The 20,033-nt window shown below is 35.3% G+C and overlaps 1 protein-coding gene across 1 annotated transcript in view; it reads right to left on the minus strand.

Annotated features, from left to right (window-relative positions):
* Positions 1-1,603: 1,603 nt before the first annotated feature.
* The window catches only part of NCAPG (non-SMC condensin I complex subunit G), a gene marked incomplete at both ends in the record, with an annotated part of 28,293 nt that continues 9,863 nt past the window's right edge, over positions 1,604-20,033 (minus strand). Inside the window, 15 exons of the mRNA XM_082315314.1 lie at positions 1,604-1,730; positions 2,568-2,646; positions 3,103-3,195; positions 4,871-5,042; positions 5,912-6,073; positions 6,499-6,673; positions 9,352-9,533; positions 9,755-9,970; positions 11,543-11,662; positions 13,753-13,863; positions 14,322-14,501; positions 14,664-14,753; positions 15,953-16,076; positions 17,056-17,196; positions 19,545-19,694. Of these exons, the coding sequence (XP_082171440.1) occupies positions 1,604-1,730; positions 2,568-2,646; positions 3,103-3,195; positions 4,871-5,042; positions 5,912-6,073; positions 6,499-6,673; positions 9,352-9,533; positions 9,755-9,970; positions 11,543-11,662; positions 13,753-13,863; positions 14,322-14,501; positions 14,664-14,753; positions 15,953-16,076; positions 17,056-17,196; positions 19,545-19,694 (2,122 nt within the window). The remainder of the gene's footprint in view (positions 1,731-2,567; positions 2,647-3,102; positions 3,196-4,870; positions 5,043-5,911; positions 6,074-6,498; positions 6,674-9,351; positions 9,534-9,754; positions 9,971-11,542; positions 11,663-13,752; positions 13,864-14,321; positions 14,502-14,663; positions 14,754-15,952; positions 16,077-17,055; positions 17,197-19,544; positions 19,695-20,033) is intronic.

Here is a 20,033-nt window from a genome sequence, read left to right on the forward strand (position 1 = left end):
CTTGGAAATGATCTATATTGTTGTCATGGTTTAACGCCAGCCAGCAACTAAGCCCCACACAGCCGCTCGCTCACTCCCCCCTGGTGGGATGGGGGAGAGAATCAGAAGGGTAAAAGTGAGAAAACTCGTGGGTTGAGATAAAGACAGTTTAATGGGTAAAGCAAAAGCTGCGCATGCAAGCAAAGAAAACAAGGAATTCATTCACAGCTTCCCATGGGCAGGCAGGTGTTCAGCCACCTCCAGGAAAGCAGGGCTCCATCATGCGTAACGGTTACTTGGGAAGACAAACGCCATCACGCCCAACGTCCCCCGCTTCCTTCTTCCTCCCCAGCTCTATATGCTGAGCATGACGCCATATGGTGGGGAACAGCCCTTTGGTCAGTTGGGGTCAGCCGTCCCAGCTGTGCCCCCCCAGCTTCTTGTGCCCCCCCAGCCTCCTCGCTGGTGGGGTGGGGTGAGAAGCAGAAAAGGCCTTGACTCTGTGTAAGCACTGCTCAGCAGTAATGAGAACATCCCTGTGTTAGCAACACTGTTTTCAGCACAAATCTAAACCATAGCCCCATACTAGCTACTACGAAGAAAGTTAACTCTACTCCAGCGAAAGCCAGCACAACCGTAACGAAAAACAGACATGATTGATAAGAGCATTTCCAAACAAAAAAACAAAAAAATAGGATTTCCAGAGTGAATCTGGTCAGCCACCAGTGACTACTACGTGCAGTTTAATCTTCTATCGTCTCTGTAAAACTCATGACTATTCCTAGACAGGTCATTAGAAAAAGGTTTGTGAACTTCAAAGCTACAAAGAGGTCACAATTGTATGCCACTTTAAGACGACAGTACACAGACCTTGTAAAGTATTTCATTTTTTGCCCTTTCTGTACTTAAGTATTCCTTTTCTTATTGGATCTTATTTTGTACCACAAATATTTTTATGCTTTTCTAAAAACACATTACCGATTTTATATAAGGTCAAGATCCGTAGTAGACTTCCAGGCTTAGGTTTGTAAAATCAGTAACTCAGTTTTACCATTTTGACATTATTTAAAATAAAGCGGACACATAACTGCAGGAAGCAGAATTCACAATTAAGATTAATTCTATTTTACATGAACATGAACAATACAACCTGGTCAGCAGACGCACAGGTTAATAAATGAAGAAAGTAGGTGCATTAAAGGTAGGTACATTCAAAATTGCTGCCATCACAAGCAACAACTCCAGGTCACGCATTCTCTCTGAATAATGTTAAATATCAAAACAGCTTTAACTATTAAATACTTACCACCACATGAAACTTATATTTGCAGATAAAAAGCATTCTTGTCTATAAAGTAAAAACAAACAAACAAACAAAAAAAATCCAAGTTTTGTTTAGGTAATATTTTAATATGTTTTTATTACATGAATGATGGACTTCATATCAGGAAAATCATTAAAAGCATCTATTTAAAAAAAAATTAAAAGTTCCTACAAAAATCTAGAATTATAAATGATCATAATATAAAAAGAGTTAAAAATGACTAACAACAAAACAAATCTTATTTTTCAAGTCTGATGTTAACTACCAGCACGAGCAAAGGACGCGGTTCTCCTTTTGTCTTCATTGATCTGCTTCCCTATTTAAAAGTCTTGAAAGATTCATTCTTGTTTTTTCAAGTGCCACTGTTTTTGCTCGTCTTGAAGGCCTTGAACTTGACATTGGGACCGATTCTGGAATTTCATCACCACTGAAATGTAAAATATTTTAAAGTAAGGCCAAAAAGACTAAGCAAACTGAAGAGTTTTTATCTTAACAAACTTGTACTCTTTGTCTTAAAGACCATGTTTCTTCTTCCTAATTATAAACTTCTTATTTTTTGAGAAGAATATATCAATGTTTTCCAAGTGATATAGCAGTATCAGTAAAGATAACCAAGCGTTAGCAGTTGGAGGATAAGCAAAACGCCCAAAAGATTAGGTGGTATCAAAGAAAACACACCAAATAGAGTGTTTTCAAACAGGAATGATTGACCCTGGTCACCCTAAAGTCTGTAGATTACTTGCTTGACAAGGAGTGAGCACAGCTGAAAATTACAAAGATAATGTTCTTTTAATGCTTATATCCTACAAGATCGTAAGGGAAGGAATGCATTGTGTATATTTACTTATCAGTGATTTCTAGAAGCTTATCAACTACATGTTGAAAAACAAGCAACAAAAATTTGATTCCTCCATAGAACAGTTATTAAAAAAGCAGAAATGTGATTGGAAGAGTAATAATATAAGCCAAAAATATAACTTTTGTCAGCTAGAATGTATGTTATCTCTATGCACAAAAGGTATGTTAAAAAAAAAAAAAAAAAGAATTACAGGCTCTTACGCAATGATAATAAAACGTGAAGCTGTCAAACCTGCTATTGTTTCAAAAGTATCGGTTCAAAGAAATTTTTTTTCTTAAATATTTATCTGTGTATTAGGAATAGAGGATATTAAAGATGCAGGCATGGGGAAAGAAAAACAGGTGAATTAAGTTTCCTTGCTAGAAAAGACATCACTGTTTTGACGGTGGAGAGAAAAGGATTTACCTTTCACTACCGCATTTTACAGTTGTGCCAGTTTTTCTTCTGCTCACAGACCTCACTTCTGCTGCTGCTTTCCATTGCCCTAAGTATAAGCAAAAGTCTCTTTTCATATCATGATACCATTTCTTTTCTTAAACTAGTTTTGTATCTTTCTTCAGTGTTTGATATTGCATTGAAACATAAATATACAGTCACCACAGATAGAATGTGGTGATAAAATGAAGCCAACAACAAAAATCCCACAATGTACTACTTCTCCCATAAGCACCTGTACATCACTGTAAATGACTGTGGCCAAATTATCTTGAAATCCTGTAGTCAGACTTTTTTTTCTTTTTTAAATCTGTGTTGTTGGGAGAGGCTAATTACACAAAAATTTCCAATAAACAGACTATTTTAATCTTTTAACAAAATTTTTAAAACTATAATGGAGTATGAAGACTGAATCGTTTTTATACCTATACGTTCACAAAAGGTTAGTATGAAATTATTTTATTAAAAACAACTAGTATTGCTGCCAGGAAAAGGTAGTGCATACCTTTGCCAGCTTTGTTTCTGGTGGACTTCAATTTTGCATTTGCTTTACTTTTAACTTCATTAGCTGGAGTATGAAGAGCATCTTTATTATTTTCTGTAAACAGAATAGCACATGCAGAAGTCATAGATAATCAACTTTTAATTTATCTTAAGTACCAGTATGTTAAGTTTTGGCTGTTATAAAAAAAAGCCACACAATTTTAACTCAACTTTTTCCATAAACTAGAAATTAGACAATAAGGCTAGAAAGAAGCTCAAAACGTCACTCAGCTAGAACCCTGCCCCAGCATAGGTCAATCACATGTAAACTATTCCTGACAATTCTTTAGCCCCTTCTATTGTGTCAGAAGTCAAGCGAGGGGGGCAGAAGACCAGCTTGGCTGAACAGGGAACTCCTCGTGGAGCTCAAGAGGAAAAAGGAACCCCTCTGGAAGCAGGGTGAGCCTTCGCAGGAAGAGTACAGAGCTGTGGTTCGTATATGCAGAGAGAAGACATGAAAGGCCAAAGTTCAATTAGAGTCGAAACTGGCCACTGTGGTGTCAGATAACAAGAGCTTTTTTAAGTACGTTCATAGCACAAGGAGGTCTAAAGAAAACATTGGACCGATTCTTATTGAAGATGGTCACCTGACCAATAGGATGAAGAAAAAGCAGAGGCATTCAATGCTTTTTTTTTTTTTTTTTTTTCCTCAGTCTTCAATAATACTGATGGACTTGGGTTGCCCAGTCCTCTGAGTTGGAGGACCACGAGTGTGGCAACAGTGAGGACACTGAAATTGTAAGGGACCAGTTGTATCGGCTGAATGTCCATAAGCTGAATATGAGCCAGCAGCGTGCCCAGTTGGCCAAGGTGGCCAATAGTACCCTGGGTTGTATCAAGAAACAGTGTGGCCAGCAGGACTAGGGAAATGAAGGCTGGAAGGAATGTCCCATGAGGAGCGGCTAAGGACTCTGGGCTTGTCTAGTTTGGAGAAAAGGAGGCTGAGGGGCGACCTCATTGCTCTCTACAGCTTCCTGAGGAAGGGACACGGACAGGGAGGTGCTGAGCTCTTCTCCCTAGTATTTAGTGGTAGGACACACAGGAATAGTTCAAAGCTGCACCAGAGGAGGTTTAGACTGGACCGTAGGAAGCATTTCTTTACCAAGAGGGTGGTCAAACACTGGAACAGGCTTTAGAGAGGTGCAATAGCAATAAAAACAAATCTGGCTCCAACATACAAGCTCATAACAGGGAAAGACCAGTGTCAACACTCAAGATATCAGCTGTATACTGCTGTAATACAGTCTGCAAGAAGCACAGGCATGGTAACTCCGAAGTGTAAAAACCCCACAAGGTACTTGTTTCTTCCTCCAAGTCAGCAAGTCACATTCTAAAGATGAGTTAGTCAGCAGTAGTATTTAGCAGGCACATGAGTGTGCTAAGCAGCTAAAAAAAAAAAAAAAGCCCATTTTAATACTGTCTTTGTTAAAAAGAAGGAGCTGCAGGGCAGAGCTTAAGACTCATAGTTTACTCAAAATACAGCACTGGTTATACTAAAGTAATACGGAGAATAAGAAAACACAGAATTGGACCAAAAAGCAATAAAAAATGGAAAATACTTCAGTACAAATATTTTAAAACTGTATGCATATTTACTAGATGTTACCTTTTCCCATTCTTTCAAGAAGTAGATTAATTTAATGGAGGAAAACTAAAACTTATTTTCATACACATCTAAACAAGCCACTCAATTGTATACCTACTACTAAACTACACCTCTCCTGAATTACCTTCTTCATTTTGAATAGTATTTTCAGATAATGTGATGTCGGTTTCCTGTGTCCCTTCAGAGAGGCCCGTTTCCTCAGCCCTTTCAGAGTGGTCTTTATCCACATTAGGACCTTTGGTCAGGTTCATCTTGATCTTCTTAATAGCTTTCTGACACAGTTTATCTTTCACTTTCTAGAGAAGAGACATTTAATGTTAAATGCTACTTAATTTTACTACTATTTAACCGTTAAGTTTACCCACTAATGGGATTAGTTAAATTTACTGTATGAAGGATACAATATGTGACATGAAGATGATTAGTCAAGTTGAAAGGAGAAACGCTTCTCCATCAACACCAGGCACTGAAACCCCAAAATAATTTTTTAGGAAAAATACTTTTTAGGAAACCTAAAAAAACATTAAAGCAACTGGACCTTTCCAGCTGAGTCCTGGAGCACTGCTACCTCTAGATGATGTACCCATAGTGGATCAGCATGCTTTTCAACATTTCAATATACCATTGTCTTCCTCTCTCACACTCCCAAATTTTACTTTATTTTTTTCCATATTAATTAAAGCATCAATGTAAAAACTTTCACATCGGTCTTGTAATCCCTTCCCACTTCATCTTAAATCAAGCACCCTCTTCATGTTGCCTAATGATCTTACAATTAAGTTGTAAGTTTAGGCATAAAGTTTCAGCTGTTAATAATTAACTAAAGATAAGCCATCCAAACTGTAAAAGACTTAATATTGAATTCTATTTTAACGTCAAAAAAATTAACTACACCACAGTTATCAAAAGAACTTACTGTACTGCAATGTATCAAGTTGGGCACACTGTTTCACACTGGTTTTACTATCTATGGTATCTGAAATACAGTGATACCAGCTCAGATTTTTGTAAATGACTCATCAAAAATTAATTTTCAAAGACTGGTTAAAAGAGCAATTCCAGTCACATTGTTATAGGAAGCAAAAGGCACTTCATTTTTAAGTGTATCAGAATATTAGATTGCTAGTGATTAAAAAAAGTAAGAACCATACTATTTATGTAGTACCTCTAGAATCTCATTGAGCAGAACCAGAAGATTCTCTGTGGAAGAACTACTGAGTTCTAGTGAATTTAAAGCTTTTGCATAAACACGAACATCTGGTGCAGTTGGGTCCATCAAGATTCCATTGCAAATTTTCATTGCTAAACTATCATGCACTGTCAAGTCCTGCAAAGGAAAGAAATCAGATATCAGAAATTTCACTGGGAACTATTCACAAGGAGACAGCAATGAGATCATTCTGATTTAAGCAGGTAATGACTAATTTTACATAGTAAACATTTTCTTAAAATGCAGTATTTTGAGTACATACACCAACTGATTTTTATAAATACTTCTCCCAATATAGACAATTAGGCATGGTGCAAGTTCCTACTAGCATTTCTTAATTGTAAGACGGAGAGGAAATTGAGGGGGGTGGGGTGAGGAGTGTCAAACTAAAAGATTTCATTACCTGAACAGTCACTCTTTTAATCCAGCTTCTGACACACTAGGAATCTCAGAGAGGCCCAGACAGCTAGCAGTAAGTGAAGGGGGTCGGTTCTTAATCTCTAGACAAAAATACTGCTTTCCTCCAGTTTAACACACTGTACCTGATAGTCCTGAGACTTCTTAGACTGAGGTTTCAGTCCACTTGGTCTGGTCAGGTCCACTAACAGTTCAGAAACATTACTGATATCTATTTCAGCCAAAGGTGAAGTTGCAGGAGCATTTAACAGTGTTTGCAGAGTTGGAAGATAAGCTTCTTCAAAGCATTCCTGGTTAGACCTGTTTCAATTGAGTCAAACATTAGTAGCATAATGAGACAAAATTAAACCTTAATTCACCCCTAAATTTTCTCTTCCATGATGAAATTTCACAGGCCCATTACAATACATCAATCAAAGTGGGAGCAGCCACCTTGGTAGAGACAGCCAGCAGGATCAAGACATAAAAACTGCTTCACAGAACCAATGTCTTTTAAATTTTAGCACATGGTATTTCAAGCAAGTTTTAAGTAACACTTCCTGCCTCTGAACAGTTTGAAAGTTCACCCTTACTACTGAAAACCTAACTGATATACACAGACATATTCTCTCTTAAGGGACAGAAATACATTTCTCAACCTTTTATTTAAATCAGTCTCTCTTCTGCTCATTCCTCCTTCCTGCTAGCATTTTTCTTTGGGGATACTTCTCATTGTACAAGAAAGCAAGGAAGCCTAGCAAAAAACATGCAGTGCTTAACAAGGTTTTTGGAAGAAATACTTTTGCTTTCTTTTCTCAGAAGAGTTAATAACTCCTGCCAAGCAAGCCTAAAAATCACATTGCACTTGGTTCTGCAGCAAGTTGTCCAAAAGTGTAGTTCCACAAGACAAGTCAAAACAATTTAAAAGGTAAGGTGTCAAAAAGTACAAAGTACTAGTTGGTGATGTGAAGCCTTTTTTGTTTCTGATACTCGTTAACCTCCTGTTTGAACCCAAACAACTACAGGAGAAAACAAAAAAAGTAAATAATTTCAAAAAAAGCGGATTGTTTGCTGTTGGATTATTGAGCCAAATCAGCTGACCAATAGACATTTCGAGCACTAAAACTGGGGCAAGAAAGAATGGAAGCAAGAACTCTCCCTTTCAGCATCTTTAAGACTATAGATTGGCTCAAGCATCATTCAGATTATTTCCTGTAAATTAAATAAACAAAAAGCCTAGTAGCATATAGGCACAAGGCAGAAATTTCTCCTCCTAGGCTGCCAGGGGGTTTATTACTCTTCAGAAAGCATTCCATGAATAAGAATTTTTCACTGGTTACAGGATCCTGTCCCTGTTATGAGCGTGCCATGCCATTCTATTGACATGACAGAATATTTACAGAAGTCAGCATCAACATTTTTTTCCTCAGAGTTCAAATATTTAATTTCAAAAAGTAAGCCTCTTGATTATATCTGTGACCAGATGGGGAGGTTAACAGAGCAACACCCAGAAAACAAATGGAATTTTAAAATTCAGTGAGAGATCAGTACCAAAATTAGGTATGAACCTCAGCCAAATCTCATTCATTACCTGAGTTTTGCTTTTCTGAATGGCAACTTTGCAGACAGTTCTGAATTACAAATGGTAATACTTAATTCTTTTCTGAAAATACAGTATGGGTAACCAAAGACACTCTATGATTCATCTTAAAACGAACTGTTTGTGAGAGAAAATTAGTGAGGTTTCCTAACTAAACAGATTCCAAATCAATGAGCCAGACTAAGATTTAGGATTTTTTTTTCTCCACTGATTTTTCTGATTTTTGCTTAAAGCATACACCATGTTTTTCTTTTCAAGAAAAAGATCATCTATGAGGTGCCAGAAGAGCTGCCTCATTTGCAAATGACTTTGAAATACACAAAATTACTCAGGTGGGCTATCATTAGGACTCAAAAAAAAAAAAAAAAAAAAAAGATTCACAGGGTCAGAAGATGACATTCACAGGTAAAAGAAAGATTATCAATGTCAAAAGCTTAAATTCATTACTCAATATCAGAGATACTGGAAGCATATGAAATTAGTTTTTCTGTTACTTATTTTCAAAAAAATTTAAGTAGGGAAAACCCCATTCCGGAGGAAACAGAGTATTTTTCTCTTTTTTTTCCTGACAACAGCAAAAATAAATTTGTTTGGGCTTTTTTCCTCTCCAAACCAACTCCCCTTTGAACTACTCCTCTTAATGTGGCAATTTATAGGCCACAAAAAAATTAATTCAATTTGTTTTGGAAAAAGAGATAAGGTAATATATATACACTATGCCTAAATTAAATCTTAACCATAAAAAAGCAGATAAAAACTCAGCTAGTTCAGACTGGCTAAAACCACTAGCAGGAACTGAAAAGTTAAATATTTTTTTCTTTGAGCAAGTGAAAGGAGATGAGAAATACTATTTAAGCTCCTATCCCCTTACATAAGCTCTCTACCTCCTTTGTCCACTACCAAAATAAACAGGAGATTTCAAACCTGCTGTGAATTTAGATTGGAGTATTACTTGGTTAAAAAACAAAACGCAAACCACAACCAACCAGCCTGTTGCTTTGATATTTGCTGGGCACCAATTATTTTCTTTTGAAGCATTCCTGCTAGCTACTTTTTAGTGACACTTCAAAGTCTACCTGTAGTGCTCAACAGCATAAATAAATAAAACACATCTTTTTAAATTAACCTTTAATTCAGTATCTTGAAGAACAGTTTCAATTATAAGCTTAAGAAAGAAAAAAAGTGGAAGGCCACAGGGGTAAGAGGGAATTAATCGAAAGTCTCAGAGTAGTCACAGGTTGAGATTATGCACGTTCAAAAGTAATATGCATAGGAGGCTGAACTAGATCTTTAGGTCTAATTTGCACTTGTGCAATTTCTACTTGTGCAAGATCAAAAAAGGTTCCTAAAGCTGCTAGACCAATGTATATTTTCACATAATAATTTATAAAGGCCATACCTATTTGCATAAGCAAATAAAGGGAAGAAAACTCCCAGACAGTGTCTAAGCCGAATATCCTCTTCAGTCACAGGATTATACCACAACAAAACAAGACGAGAAAGAAGCTTGGCACTAAGCAGCCTCCCAGAGAACATCAGTTTGGCTATGCCTTCTGCAGCTTCTGTCCTAAGTTCTGAAAACTGGAGAGAGAACTGATCATATACACAACACACCCACCACAGCGTTATTCACTAACACAGCAACAAAGTTGTGGTCATTTTCTAGGACAACTATTTTAACATTAAACCTTTAATTTCAATTACGCATCACGTAACGTTTACATGCAACCTAACGGGATGGTAAACCTTCTGCAAAAGTCATTTTAAAAGAAAACTAAGACAAATTTTGTAGTATTTCTTACCTCACTGTCTAAGAAACCTGAAAGAAGCTGCAGAAGGCTGTGAATCATTGCAGAATCTTCCTTCTCTATTGTTTCACTTTGTTCCTCGCAATTTTCAGTTCTACTGTGTGCATTGCCTCTTCTGGCTTTAAATGGCTCAATCCCAAACAGCATTAGTTGATCAAAGATTGCCTTTAAAGCACTGAGCTTTACCTTTATATTATCTATTTGTAAAACCTAGGTTTAATAAGGAAAATACATACATCATCTTACAGTAGACCACCGATGTTAACATTAAGCACAATAAGATTTTTTGCTTTAATAACATTGTTTAATTTGGGAAATTTTTTATAATACTTGGGACAGATTTCAGACTTTAGGAAGGTGTGATATGAGTTTAAATCTGAATTTATAATAGTGTCTGGGAAATAATTTATCAAGTCATCTGTGCAATTTCCTTTACATAAAATCTATTGAATTTCACTCACGGAGTGAGCATGCATGTGTGAGATGTAATTTTATTGTTCAACTTCAAAACAGACATTGGACAAACAGAAAGTCTATTTGCCTATAGCAGCTCCAAAGTGCTAGGCACTACAGAAAAAATACATAAGAGAATCCCTGCTTTGAAATACTGTATAGCTTAATTAAAATAAACAGTATGCAAAAAGACAGCAGGGAGCAGGATAGTAATAAAGTTAAAGTTGCGTAGGTTACTGTATGTATTATAGTTCAAATTAACATTCAGATAAAACCATATATAGGGGGTTAGCCTAGGGATCCTAGACGTGTTTAGCCCAACACCCTACTATTGATGGCAGCCTACACAAAGAATATGGGTTTTAGTACCTACAGAATTTAATTACTTAAGTCTAAACACTAACCTGCTAAAACTTAAATCCTCCCTAAACAAACTGATTTTTAACGAGACATACTCAAAGGCAGATTAAAAACAATAGGATTTGCTAACTTTTTAGGAACCCAAAGTTCTCCTGCTATGGTGACTGACAGCTCTATCATCTTGTCTGAGCCGAGCATATCATCTCAACGCCTGCTGTCAGTTCTCTTCAGCGCATACATGAACACACTCTTAATAAAGCACAGTGGCTACCCACACTTCTCTCAAAGCCAGGGTCTGAAAAGTTAACAATAGTATCATCTTTTATATAATTAGCTCAGCATCAGAACATTCACCGCAAAGGTGGGAGATGTGGGTATTATGACACCCAAAGTTTTCGATATTCATAGATGTTTGGCCACGTTATCATTTGTTGGTTTGAACGTTGCTTTATCCTCTAATTAACAACTCTTACTTAATCCATACAAAATTAATAATTCAGAAATTAAATCGGACATCCAAGATCACAGGTAACTATGTAACAGAAATGAAAAACAATCACAGTCACATTTTTAGTTTGGTTTTCCAAGGAAGGAAGGATTGCAGAATCCTACAGCTTCTCTTTTCTATATTAATAACATGAATACATGGCCGATTTCATCCAGATTCGGAAGAGAAAGTGAGACCTTACAGATAAAGAATTCCTACGGAACAGGTGACCTTACAAAGGAAAGGCATGCTACAACCAAGATACAATATAAGTTTGACTATTATTAGACATCAGAAAAATCTACATGAAACCACACTTTCCACATCTTTAAGAAATCAGGAATCACTGGTGCTCAAATAATGTAACTATGTAGAATAGCTTGTTTACAAGCTATTTATTAGCTTATTTACGAGCAATAAAAGACTAATTTTATTTACTTTGTCACACAGACCATTGTTCCATTTCCCACGAGACATTTTACCTGTAACAGCAATGCAAAATGTTGTCGGGCAAATTCTTTGTTCTGAAGGGCACAGCAACCCAAACACAGAACTGCCATATTTCTCACAGCTGGATGGACATTAGTTATGCCAGGAAGTATCTGGAAACAATAACATTAGACTTTATAGTTGAAATAGATAAAATGAAAATAAAAAAACCTGACTACTAAAATGTGCTTACCCTGAAACTAAAAATTATTTAGTTTTGATACAGGATTGGAAAGTGGTAGCTACTATATGCTCTGTTTATCTAGCTATAAACAGAAGTAGATTGAGTATGCTGTTTGAAATCAGCGAGAAAATAATGGCAAAAATCACATGAGTGTTTTGCTTTGTTTTTGTTTTTAAAAAAAATATTTGTTTTCAAACACCATCGAGTTGACCACTCATTGTGAAATTAAAAAAAAAAAAAAAAACCACACCCACCACCACCAAACCTACGCATTTCTTCATAAAAGGAATTAGCATTCTTCCAGAGAAACAATACCTGGTTCCAAGTTGCAAAATACATTTGCCAATTCCATGTACTTGGAATAGTTTTGAGAAGACAACGGTAAAAATCCACACAAAAGAATAGCCAGACTAGATACAGGCTGAACACTACAATGGTATTGGTTTATATTTTTGCATTTACTGAAGAGTTCAAGTTTAAACAACAACAAAGAAGATACCCCAAATCATGTAACATATGAAAAGCCAGCAGAAACAACAATACAAAAGCAGGATCTTGGAGAAAGAAAGTGGGATAAGCAACAAATATGAAAATTAAAAACAGACCTAATGAAAAAGGTTTTGGGAGACACATCAACACTAATCAGGATTTCTAGGAATACTTCTATAGATCTGAAAGAAATCAGGTGTGATTCCACTATGTTTAAACTAATTAAAGTGGTCTTGCAATTTTCTTTGCAGTTTGAATTTAAGAATGCCCATGCTGAGTCAGGTCATCTAGCCCATTGTCAAAAAAGATCAAAACCAAATTCCTATAAAGTATTACATAAACAGACTAAGTAGATACTTCCCAAGAATTCTTGTCAAGGTCCCAACAATTTGCAGCTGAGACACCCAGAGCTGCGAGGCTGTTCCTATCTACTTAATCATTCCATAATATTTATTTTTCTTGAACTTGCTCAGTCTTCCTTGAAATTTATGCAAGTGTCCACCACGCACACATCCTGCAACAAGGAATTCCACAGATAACATACTATGTGAAGAATCAACTAATTTGTTTTGAGCTTGCTAGTTGCTAGCTTTAGGGGGTGATCAACCAATCCTCACTCACTTTCTCCCTAACACTCATGTCTTATGATTTCTGCCCTCTTTCAGACCCTACCCCTAAGTCCTCTCTTCTCCAGGTTACAAAGAGGTAACCTATTTAGCCATTCTTCATACAAAAGCCATTCCATACTTTTCCTTGCTGCTCTTCTCTTGACCACTTCCAATTCAAATACAAACTTTCCAGGTAGATGGGATAAGAATTGCAGAGAGTACTCAGATGCAGGTGCACCATTCATACAATGGCATATTACTTTTTTCCATTTTGTTGGTACACTCAGTAACAGTTAAAAGTCTGTAATATTTAGAAACATTCATCTTAAAATCCATAGTCTTCACAATGAAAACTAGGAAGTATATCTTGCAGACTAAATCCCCTCAAACATCTTTCCTTGTACACGGAATGGATGAAAGAAAGGTCTATGTGAGTTCCAGTCTTTCCTAGATGAAAAGCTTTTGACTAGACAAAAAAAAAACCAAAAACAAAACAAACAAACAACAAAAAACCCCCACCCTTAAAGTTCTCTATTAGAGTTCTCACAACTTCAGCTGATAGAAAATCCAAGTAATTAAAGTACCAGCAAGGGCAGTAAGCAGGTGCCTAAGCATCACACTTGGCACAGTGTAACTCAGCACTGCCCAACACTGACATACATTAGCCAGATATTTACCATATTCTTGTTTTATTTCAGTATCTCTGTGCCACAACCATTTCTGGCATAGGACCTCAGAACAGCATATCTGGACTGCACCTCCAAGACATTAGGTTCTGGGAAAGCTTAAAAGCACCAGACACAGCACTACAGATACAGCAAAGTGATTGTGAAATAATCACAAACCACCCTGCCAGCACCTAAGGGCCATCTATGACGCATCCGTTTTTATTATAATGTAAACAGGATTTATTCCTACATACCAGAGATTCAATGATTTCACTAATGGTTGGACCAATTCCTTTAGAAAGGGACATGATCTTCAGAAGCTCATAACACATCATCAGACACTTCAGCAGTGTTTCAGGATCATTCTTCAAGTGGGTCAGGGAAAAGACAAAAACGTTAATACAAATGGTGGCTGTGATAAGGAGAATGGCAACATTAATAACTTTTCCCTACCCAAATAAATATTTCCTGTCCACTACACATTTTTTGTGCAAGAATATTAATCAAAATTTGTCTATAAACTATGATGAAAAGAGATTCAGGTTCATGTTTTCAGTTAGTTAAGACTAAAAGCAGTAAAAACAAGACCCTTTTAGAATTCTTTTGTTACTCAAGGACAAAAGAGCAGTTTAACTGCAATTCATTTTTTCGCTAGAGCATACCATCAGCTTCTACATATGCAGAAGGAGAATACTAATACCATAAATGGTCATTTTCATTTTTAAAAATTTAGATGATACAAGGCCAAACTACACTTTCTTTTAAAACTATGAATAAGCATCCAAACATAACCAGCACTTGGGAATACAGGAAGGGAAGAGACCTTCTCCACACGTGTTTCTTTAATTTCAGGTTGCTCTGCTTCTTTTATCAGATCATTTTTTCTGTGTTCCAACTCAGTTATTTTCTCTTTTAATACTGATGCTCTATTAAAATCCTGCAGAGTAATGCATTCTTCCAAAGCTTCTTTTGCTTCAAAAAGTTTCACTTTTATTTCAGCCAACTGCAATACAAAGTAAAAAGAAAATTAATGTAATACCATAACCTTTGTGGTATTAGCCAACAATATGCTATTGACACTAGCCAATAATACACTACTATACAAGTCTCTTACTAGATGGATATGCTTAAAAAATATTTTTCTTGTTAACTAAAATCTGCTTACCTTAAGCTCACGCTTTCTTATTTCAGCAACATCAACAGGCTGGTCAACTGTAACAATTGGCTCACGAACTTCTGATATAATTTCTGCAATCTATTGTTACAAACAGTATATTAGTGCCATTAATTTCAGCTCAGATGTCAGATACTAAGCATTTAACTTTTCCAAATTTAAAATACCATCCTTCTGAAAAAGTATTGAACATCTGTGCAGTTTCCCTTAACAGCTAATTCACTGCAAATAAATCCTCAATTTGACAATATATAGTCTAACCATGAAGGTCTAGTGTTTTCTACCATTTAGCTAGGTAAGCAAGAAAACAGAAGACTATATCCATGAACAAGTTAAGCAGTTTCTATGCCAACAGTTCACAGGCACCATCTCCTCTAGATCTGAACACACGCTTTAAAAAGAATTACTGGTACCGAGAGTAAGGTTTTAAAGTCAGACCCTTTATGTTAATAAAAAATTAGATGAAACATGAGGAAAACTAAAGACTGAATGAGACAGGATAGTCTTAATTTGATTTATTTTGTATCAGATCACCTCAGTTGAAGTTAAATTGCCTCTCAAGCTGTACCAAATCAACAGAATGTATTGAATCAGTGTATTTCACTAGAATAATAGAAATGCACACATTATCTATTACTATTGTACTATAACGCTAAGATTACCATAGTTCTTCCATCATAATCATGTAACAAACCCATATCCTAGCTTTACCCACTGGACTGAGGTTTTCCAAAAGCGATCCCTGTCCTTAAGTCCAGGGTTCATTTAAAATATTTCAACAAATCCAAGGGTCTATTTTTCAGTAGTCAAGTTTAAATAATTATGCTGTATATAAAGACTCTACTATATCAACTACTTTTCTTAAAAGGGTTTTTAGCACCTATCTCAGCTAAAAGGAGGGAAGAAAAATCTGAAACCTGGAAATGTACATTATCCTCATTTTGCATGTTCTAGTCAAAACTGTTTGGATCTAATATGACAAAGGATTCTGAAATAGGCTGTCAAAGTGTAATACTTTCCTAATTTGAGGATTAAATTTACAACACCAGCCAAATCTCTAAAGACAAAGATCTTTAGACAACCACAAAATGCAGCTATGCTAAAAAAAAAAAAAAAAAAAAAAAAAAAAAAAAAAAAAAGCAGGGGGGGCAGAACATAACTGCTTTTCCAAACTAAAAATATTTTAACTCCTGATATTTCTGTTACAACGCTTCAAAAAGGCTGATTGATATACTGGGAAAGCAGAGCCTAGGAAACAATGAGCCTTTAGAATTACTTACAATTTGAATCCTTCTATCATCATCCTTAACGATACTGAGTAATCTTTCCGCAAGCAGAGATATAAGGGCTGCTGAAGTTGCAGGTAGAATGAGAATATTTTGTAAAGTACCTAATAGATGCTTTCTGCATTAAAGAGGAAAAGAAAAACCAAACAATCTGTTTGCTTATTCAGGAAAATGGAAGACATAAGAGTTAATATTTTACCCACTTTGAGTTAGTGTGAAGACTTTATAACACATTATAAAAGAAACTTCTCTATAGCTATATTAACTGCTGAATATATTTTCTTACTTAGCAATATTTGTCTTTTCCTGATTTTACCTGATTTCTCTTGATTAGAAAATGCTGAATTTTTTAATCAGGTGTCACTACTATCCAATGAAAGGTCATACCAGCAGAAAACAGTCAGAGTATCAATACTGTAGAATGCTTTCATAGAAATTATCTGGCTGGAAACTAAAAAAGAAAAATTACAAGTTAAACTATCCTGCCAGTCCAGCATACATATAATGCATTCCACTGAGAGTTTGAAATTATTGCTGTGTTTGTATTATCATAACTGCAATTTTTCATAAAATGCCTGTGATGGTATGAACTTCCAAATTTATTCACTCTCATTACTTCACATCAAAAGGCTGTTCAAATTATAGGAATGACCCAGTTAACACAGTCCAATTCAGCTTGGCATCTAAAACATCTGTAACCTCTTACGCCTTAGCAGACTGGGCTTAAAAACATAACACACAGGCTACTTGCTGAGAAGTAACCCATTTATCTCCTTTTATTTTTTTATATACCATGTTACAAATGAACAGTCTTGTAACTTCATAATCTCAAGAATACGTTATGAAAACTACTGAATACGTTCCCCCCAAACAATGTTGTATCTGCGTTAAAACTCATTTTTCCATAAAAGTAAGTAGACAGTATTTCGCACACTTTTGGGAACAATCACATTAGAGAGACCGTGTCTTTCTTCCAGCTAGCATTAGAAGTGTATTTTGTTTGTTTGATCAGGTTATTTTCCCAACAAAGACTCTATGCCTGTCCACAGGCATGAGTGCCATAAGCTTAGTAACAGAGATTTTATATTTAAGTTTACCTTCCTCCCTCTTCCGTGGTATCCATGCACCCTATGATAAGAATCAGTTGCTGGCCTATAAATTCTTTTGTCATCAGGTTTTCAAAACAAGTGAAGTCTTCTCTTTGTTCCTCACTAAGAACTGGCATATTTTGAAGGTAACTGAATCCAAATAGAACAGATATAATTACATGCAAAATCATTATTGGAGAGTAAAAAATAAAAAAAAAAAAAAAACACCCCCCCAAAAAAAGAAACCAAACCCAAAACACCACCACTTTTCTGTCCTGTATAAACAACTAATTACCTTAGCTACAAACCTTAAAAATTAATGTTTGTGTTCTCCTTTTCATAGATTAATAGTTCCAGAAACTTATTTATACCAAATAATGTACAGTTTAAAAATAATGCTCTTCATTAAAAAAAATCCCTTGTTTGAGAATACAAAACAGTAAGAAACAGAAAATGACAAGTTATGCTTGTACATGTGATTTCAGTTCTGTACCCCTGCATAAAGGCAGCATCTTACGAATAAATGTATACATGTACCATTTTTCATATATACAACTAGTATTTTTCTGCATATTTAGGTACTATGTATTCTTCTACACATTCAGAACTGTTATACTGCCTACAAACCAAAATACAAGAAAATCATTGAAGAGTGCAGTGAAGTTTAAATTCTTTATTTGATCAAGTATGCCATCATGGAAGAACAACAATGTGTTGTCAGATACACTCAGCCACATAGCATAGAAACCGTAATCTGTTTGTATGTTTCTTTATTTTTCTGGAGTCGTTTTTCTTTTATTGAAATTTTGTTGATCAATGACAGCATGCATGTTCAGAAAATCTGGAGTGAAACATATCATGTACAAAATTCAATACTAAATATAACATAATACATAAAATTCAAATACTGGTATGAGCTGTGAAGAAGATGCTTATTTTTACCACAGCTTTGCAGATACTTTTCAACAACAGTTCATTAAATTTAGCAAATTTTAAAAATTTCTTCAGTTAGGACAAAAACTTTGCACGTAGCTACTATTTAAGAACATCTGAAGTTACAACAATGTAGGCAGCTGCTTCTGATCACCTAACAATAACGTTACCTGCACCAGATAATACTGAAATATCTAAACGAAGCTTACAATCCTGCACTTTTTCCTAAGTATCAATGACTTGCAGTTTCTTGCTTCTAACAGATACTCTCACAGTGCAAATAAAGACCTGGATTGTACAATTGCAAATCTTACCTGAAACAACTGGTGGCCCAGCTCACCAATGAATAGTTTAACAGCTGATACTACAAACAAGTACCAGCAAACCTAATTAATCTTACTCAGCCTCTTCCTGAAGGAGAAGATAACTGAAGGCATTTTGAGTAAGATCGGATGGAAAAAAGAAAACCTTTTTTTTGGAGACCAAATGTTTTGTGGACTCTTACATTAATTATGAATGAATAAATTTACACCCACCAGACTGGATCCACATTTCAAAATTAAGGAAGCACAGATGCTTCATTTATTAAAAGTTTATGAAACATGTTAGCACATTCCACATTGAAAAGTAGCAATGATTTCTATAAGTACTGCTAGTATACTACACCCACTGAAGTGAGAAAGACATACACTTATTTTTAATTGGAAACATCTATCAAAACAATGCATTTTTCAGCAGATCTGATTTATAGTCATTTCAGGAAGCTTCACTCTACACTTTGCAAGTGCAATACCTCAGTTAAGATTTCTTGGCATTCTCTCCATGTTCACAAACATAAATTCTGTTTAAATTTTATGTTAAGACTAGAGTATCCCACTGAGACAAAAAAAAATTTACCTTTCTTCATTTTGGTAAAAAGATTGACTTAACAAAATATTCATTTTTTTTCCCCTGATTAGATGTTCTGTACTTGACTCATTTAGCAGCTTTGTCACTGCCTCCAAACGTAAGTTTTTGGGAAGCATACCTGCCTAAGCAGGGGAAAGAGAAAGGCATGAACTTTCAGTTTCAAAAACACTTCTCTTGGGGACAGCAGCCAAATTTTACTTTATTTTCAAAAATTACAACAATGAAAAAAGTATCGGTTTCTTCAAGATCTAAAAACCTCTTTCTGCAAGCTCTATGCAAAGACACAGCAACCCACATAACAACAGATGGACAAAGGATAGCTGCATATTACAGAACAATTATTCTATTACCTTAAATGGCAAAGAATTATATGCTATTGATCTAGCAGTCCATCTTGCTGGTAATTCATGAGAAAGGACATTCCAAAAATTATTTTCAAGTTATAAATTTGCTTTTTACAGTTTTTGTTTAAAGGAAGTAAATCCTCTCAAAAATCTTAAAAAAAAATTAAAAAAATTTTTAAATCACTGTTCAAGCACAACTGTAGCTTTAGAGGAAACCTGAATAGTTTAATAAAAGAAATATTCTCTACTTAAAAAAAACCAACAAAATAAATTATTTTAGTTGTAAGAGATTTATTTTTAGATGCAATGTACCTTAATAAATAATCTGCATATATAGCTGGTTCTGGCAACACCTGTTCTAGTAAATCTTCACCTTCTTCACCTTTTGATTTTAGATATTCACAAAGACATCTCCAATATAACACATTCTCAGCTGTTAAGTCTTCCAATGGAATCAGTTTTCTGAACAAAAATAAATAATACAGAAAGATAAATAAAATAGGAAAGATAAATAAAATAAATAAAAGATCAAAGACAACAAATGCACAGAAATAGATTATTTCCTAAAATGAAAATAAAATCCTGTCAAAGGTATTCCCTACAGAAATACTTGAAGACTGACAAAGATAACTACTTCTTTCTTAAGTGAGGACACAGAGCTCCCTGAGCCTCTCACTACATTGTCCTTGTCAGTATTTTAAATCAAGGCTGTTCATATCAGTTTGCAGAAAGATTCTGCTCAGCCGTTCAGACCTCCTAGAGCAACCACCGATGTATTTAAACTCTATGAAACATTGTTAT

The sequence above is a fragment of the Platalea leucorodia genome, assembly GCF_965183815.1.
Source record: "Platalea leucorodia genome assembly, chromosome: 6".
In the NCBI taxonomy this organism is placed as follows: domain Eukaryota; kingdom Metazoa; phylum Chordata; class Aves; order Pelecaniformes; family Threskiornithidae; genus Platalea; species Platalea leucorodia.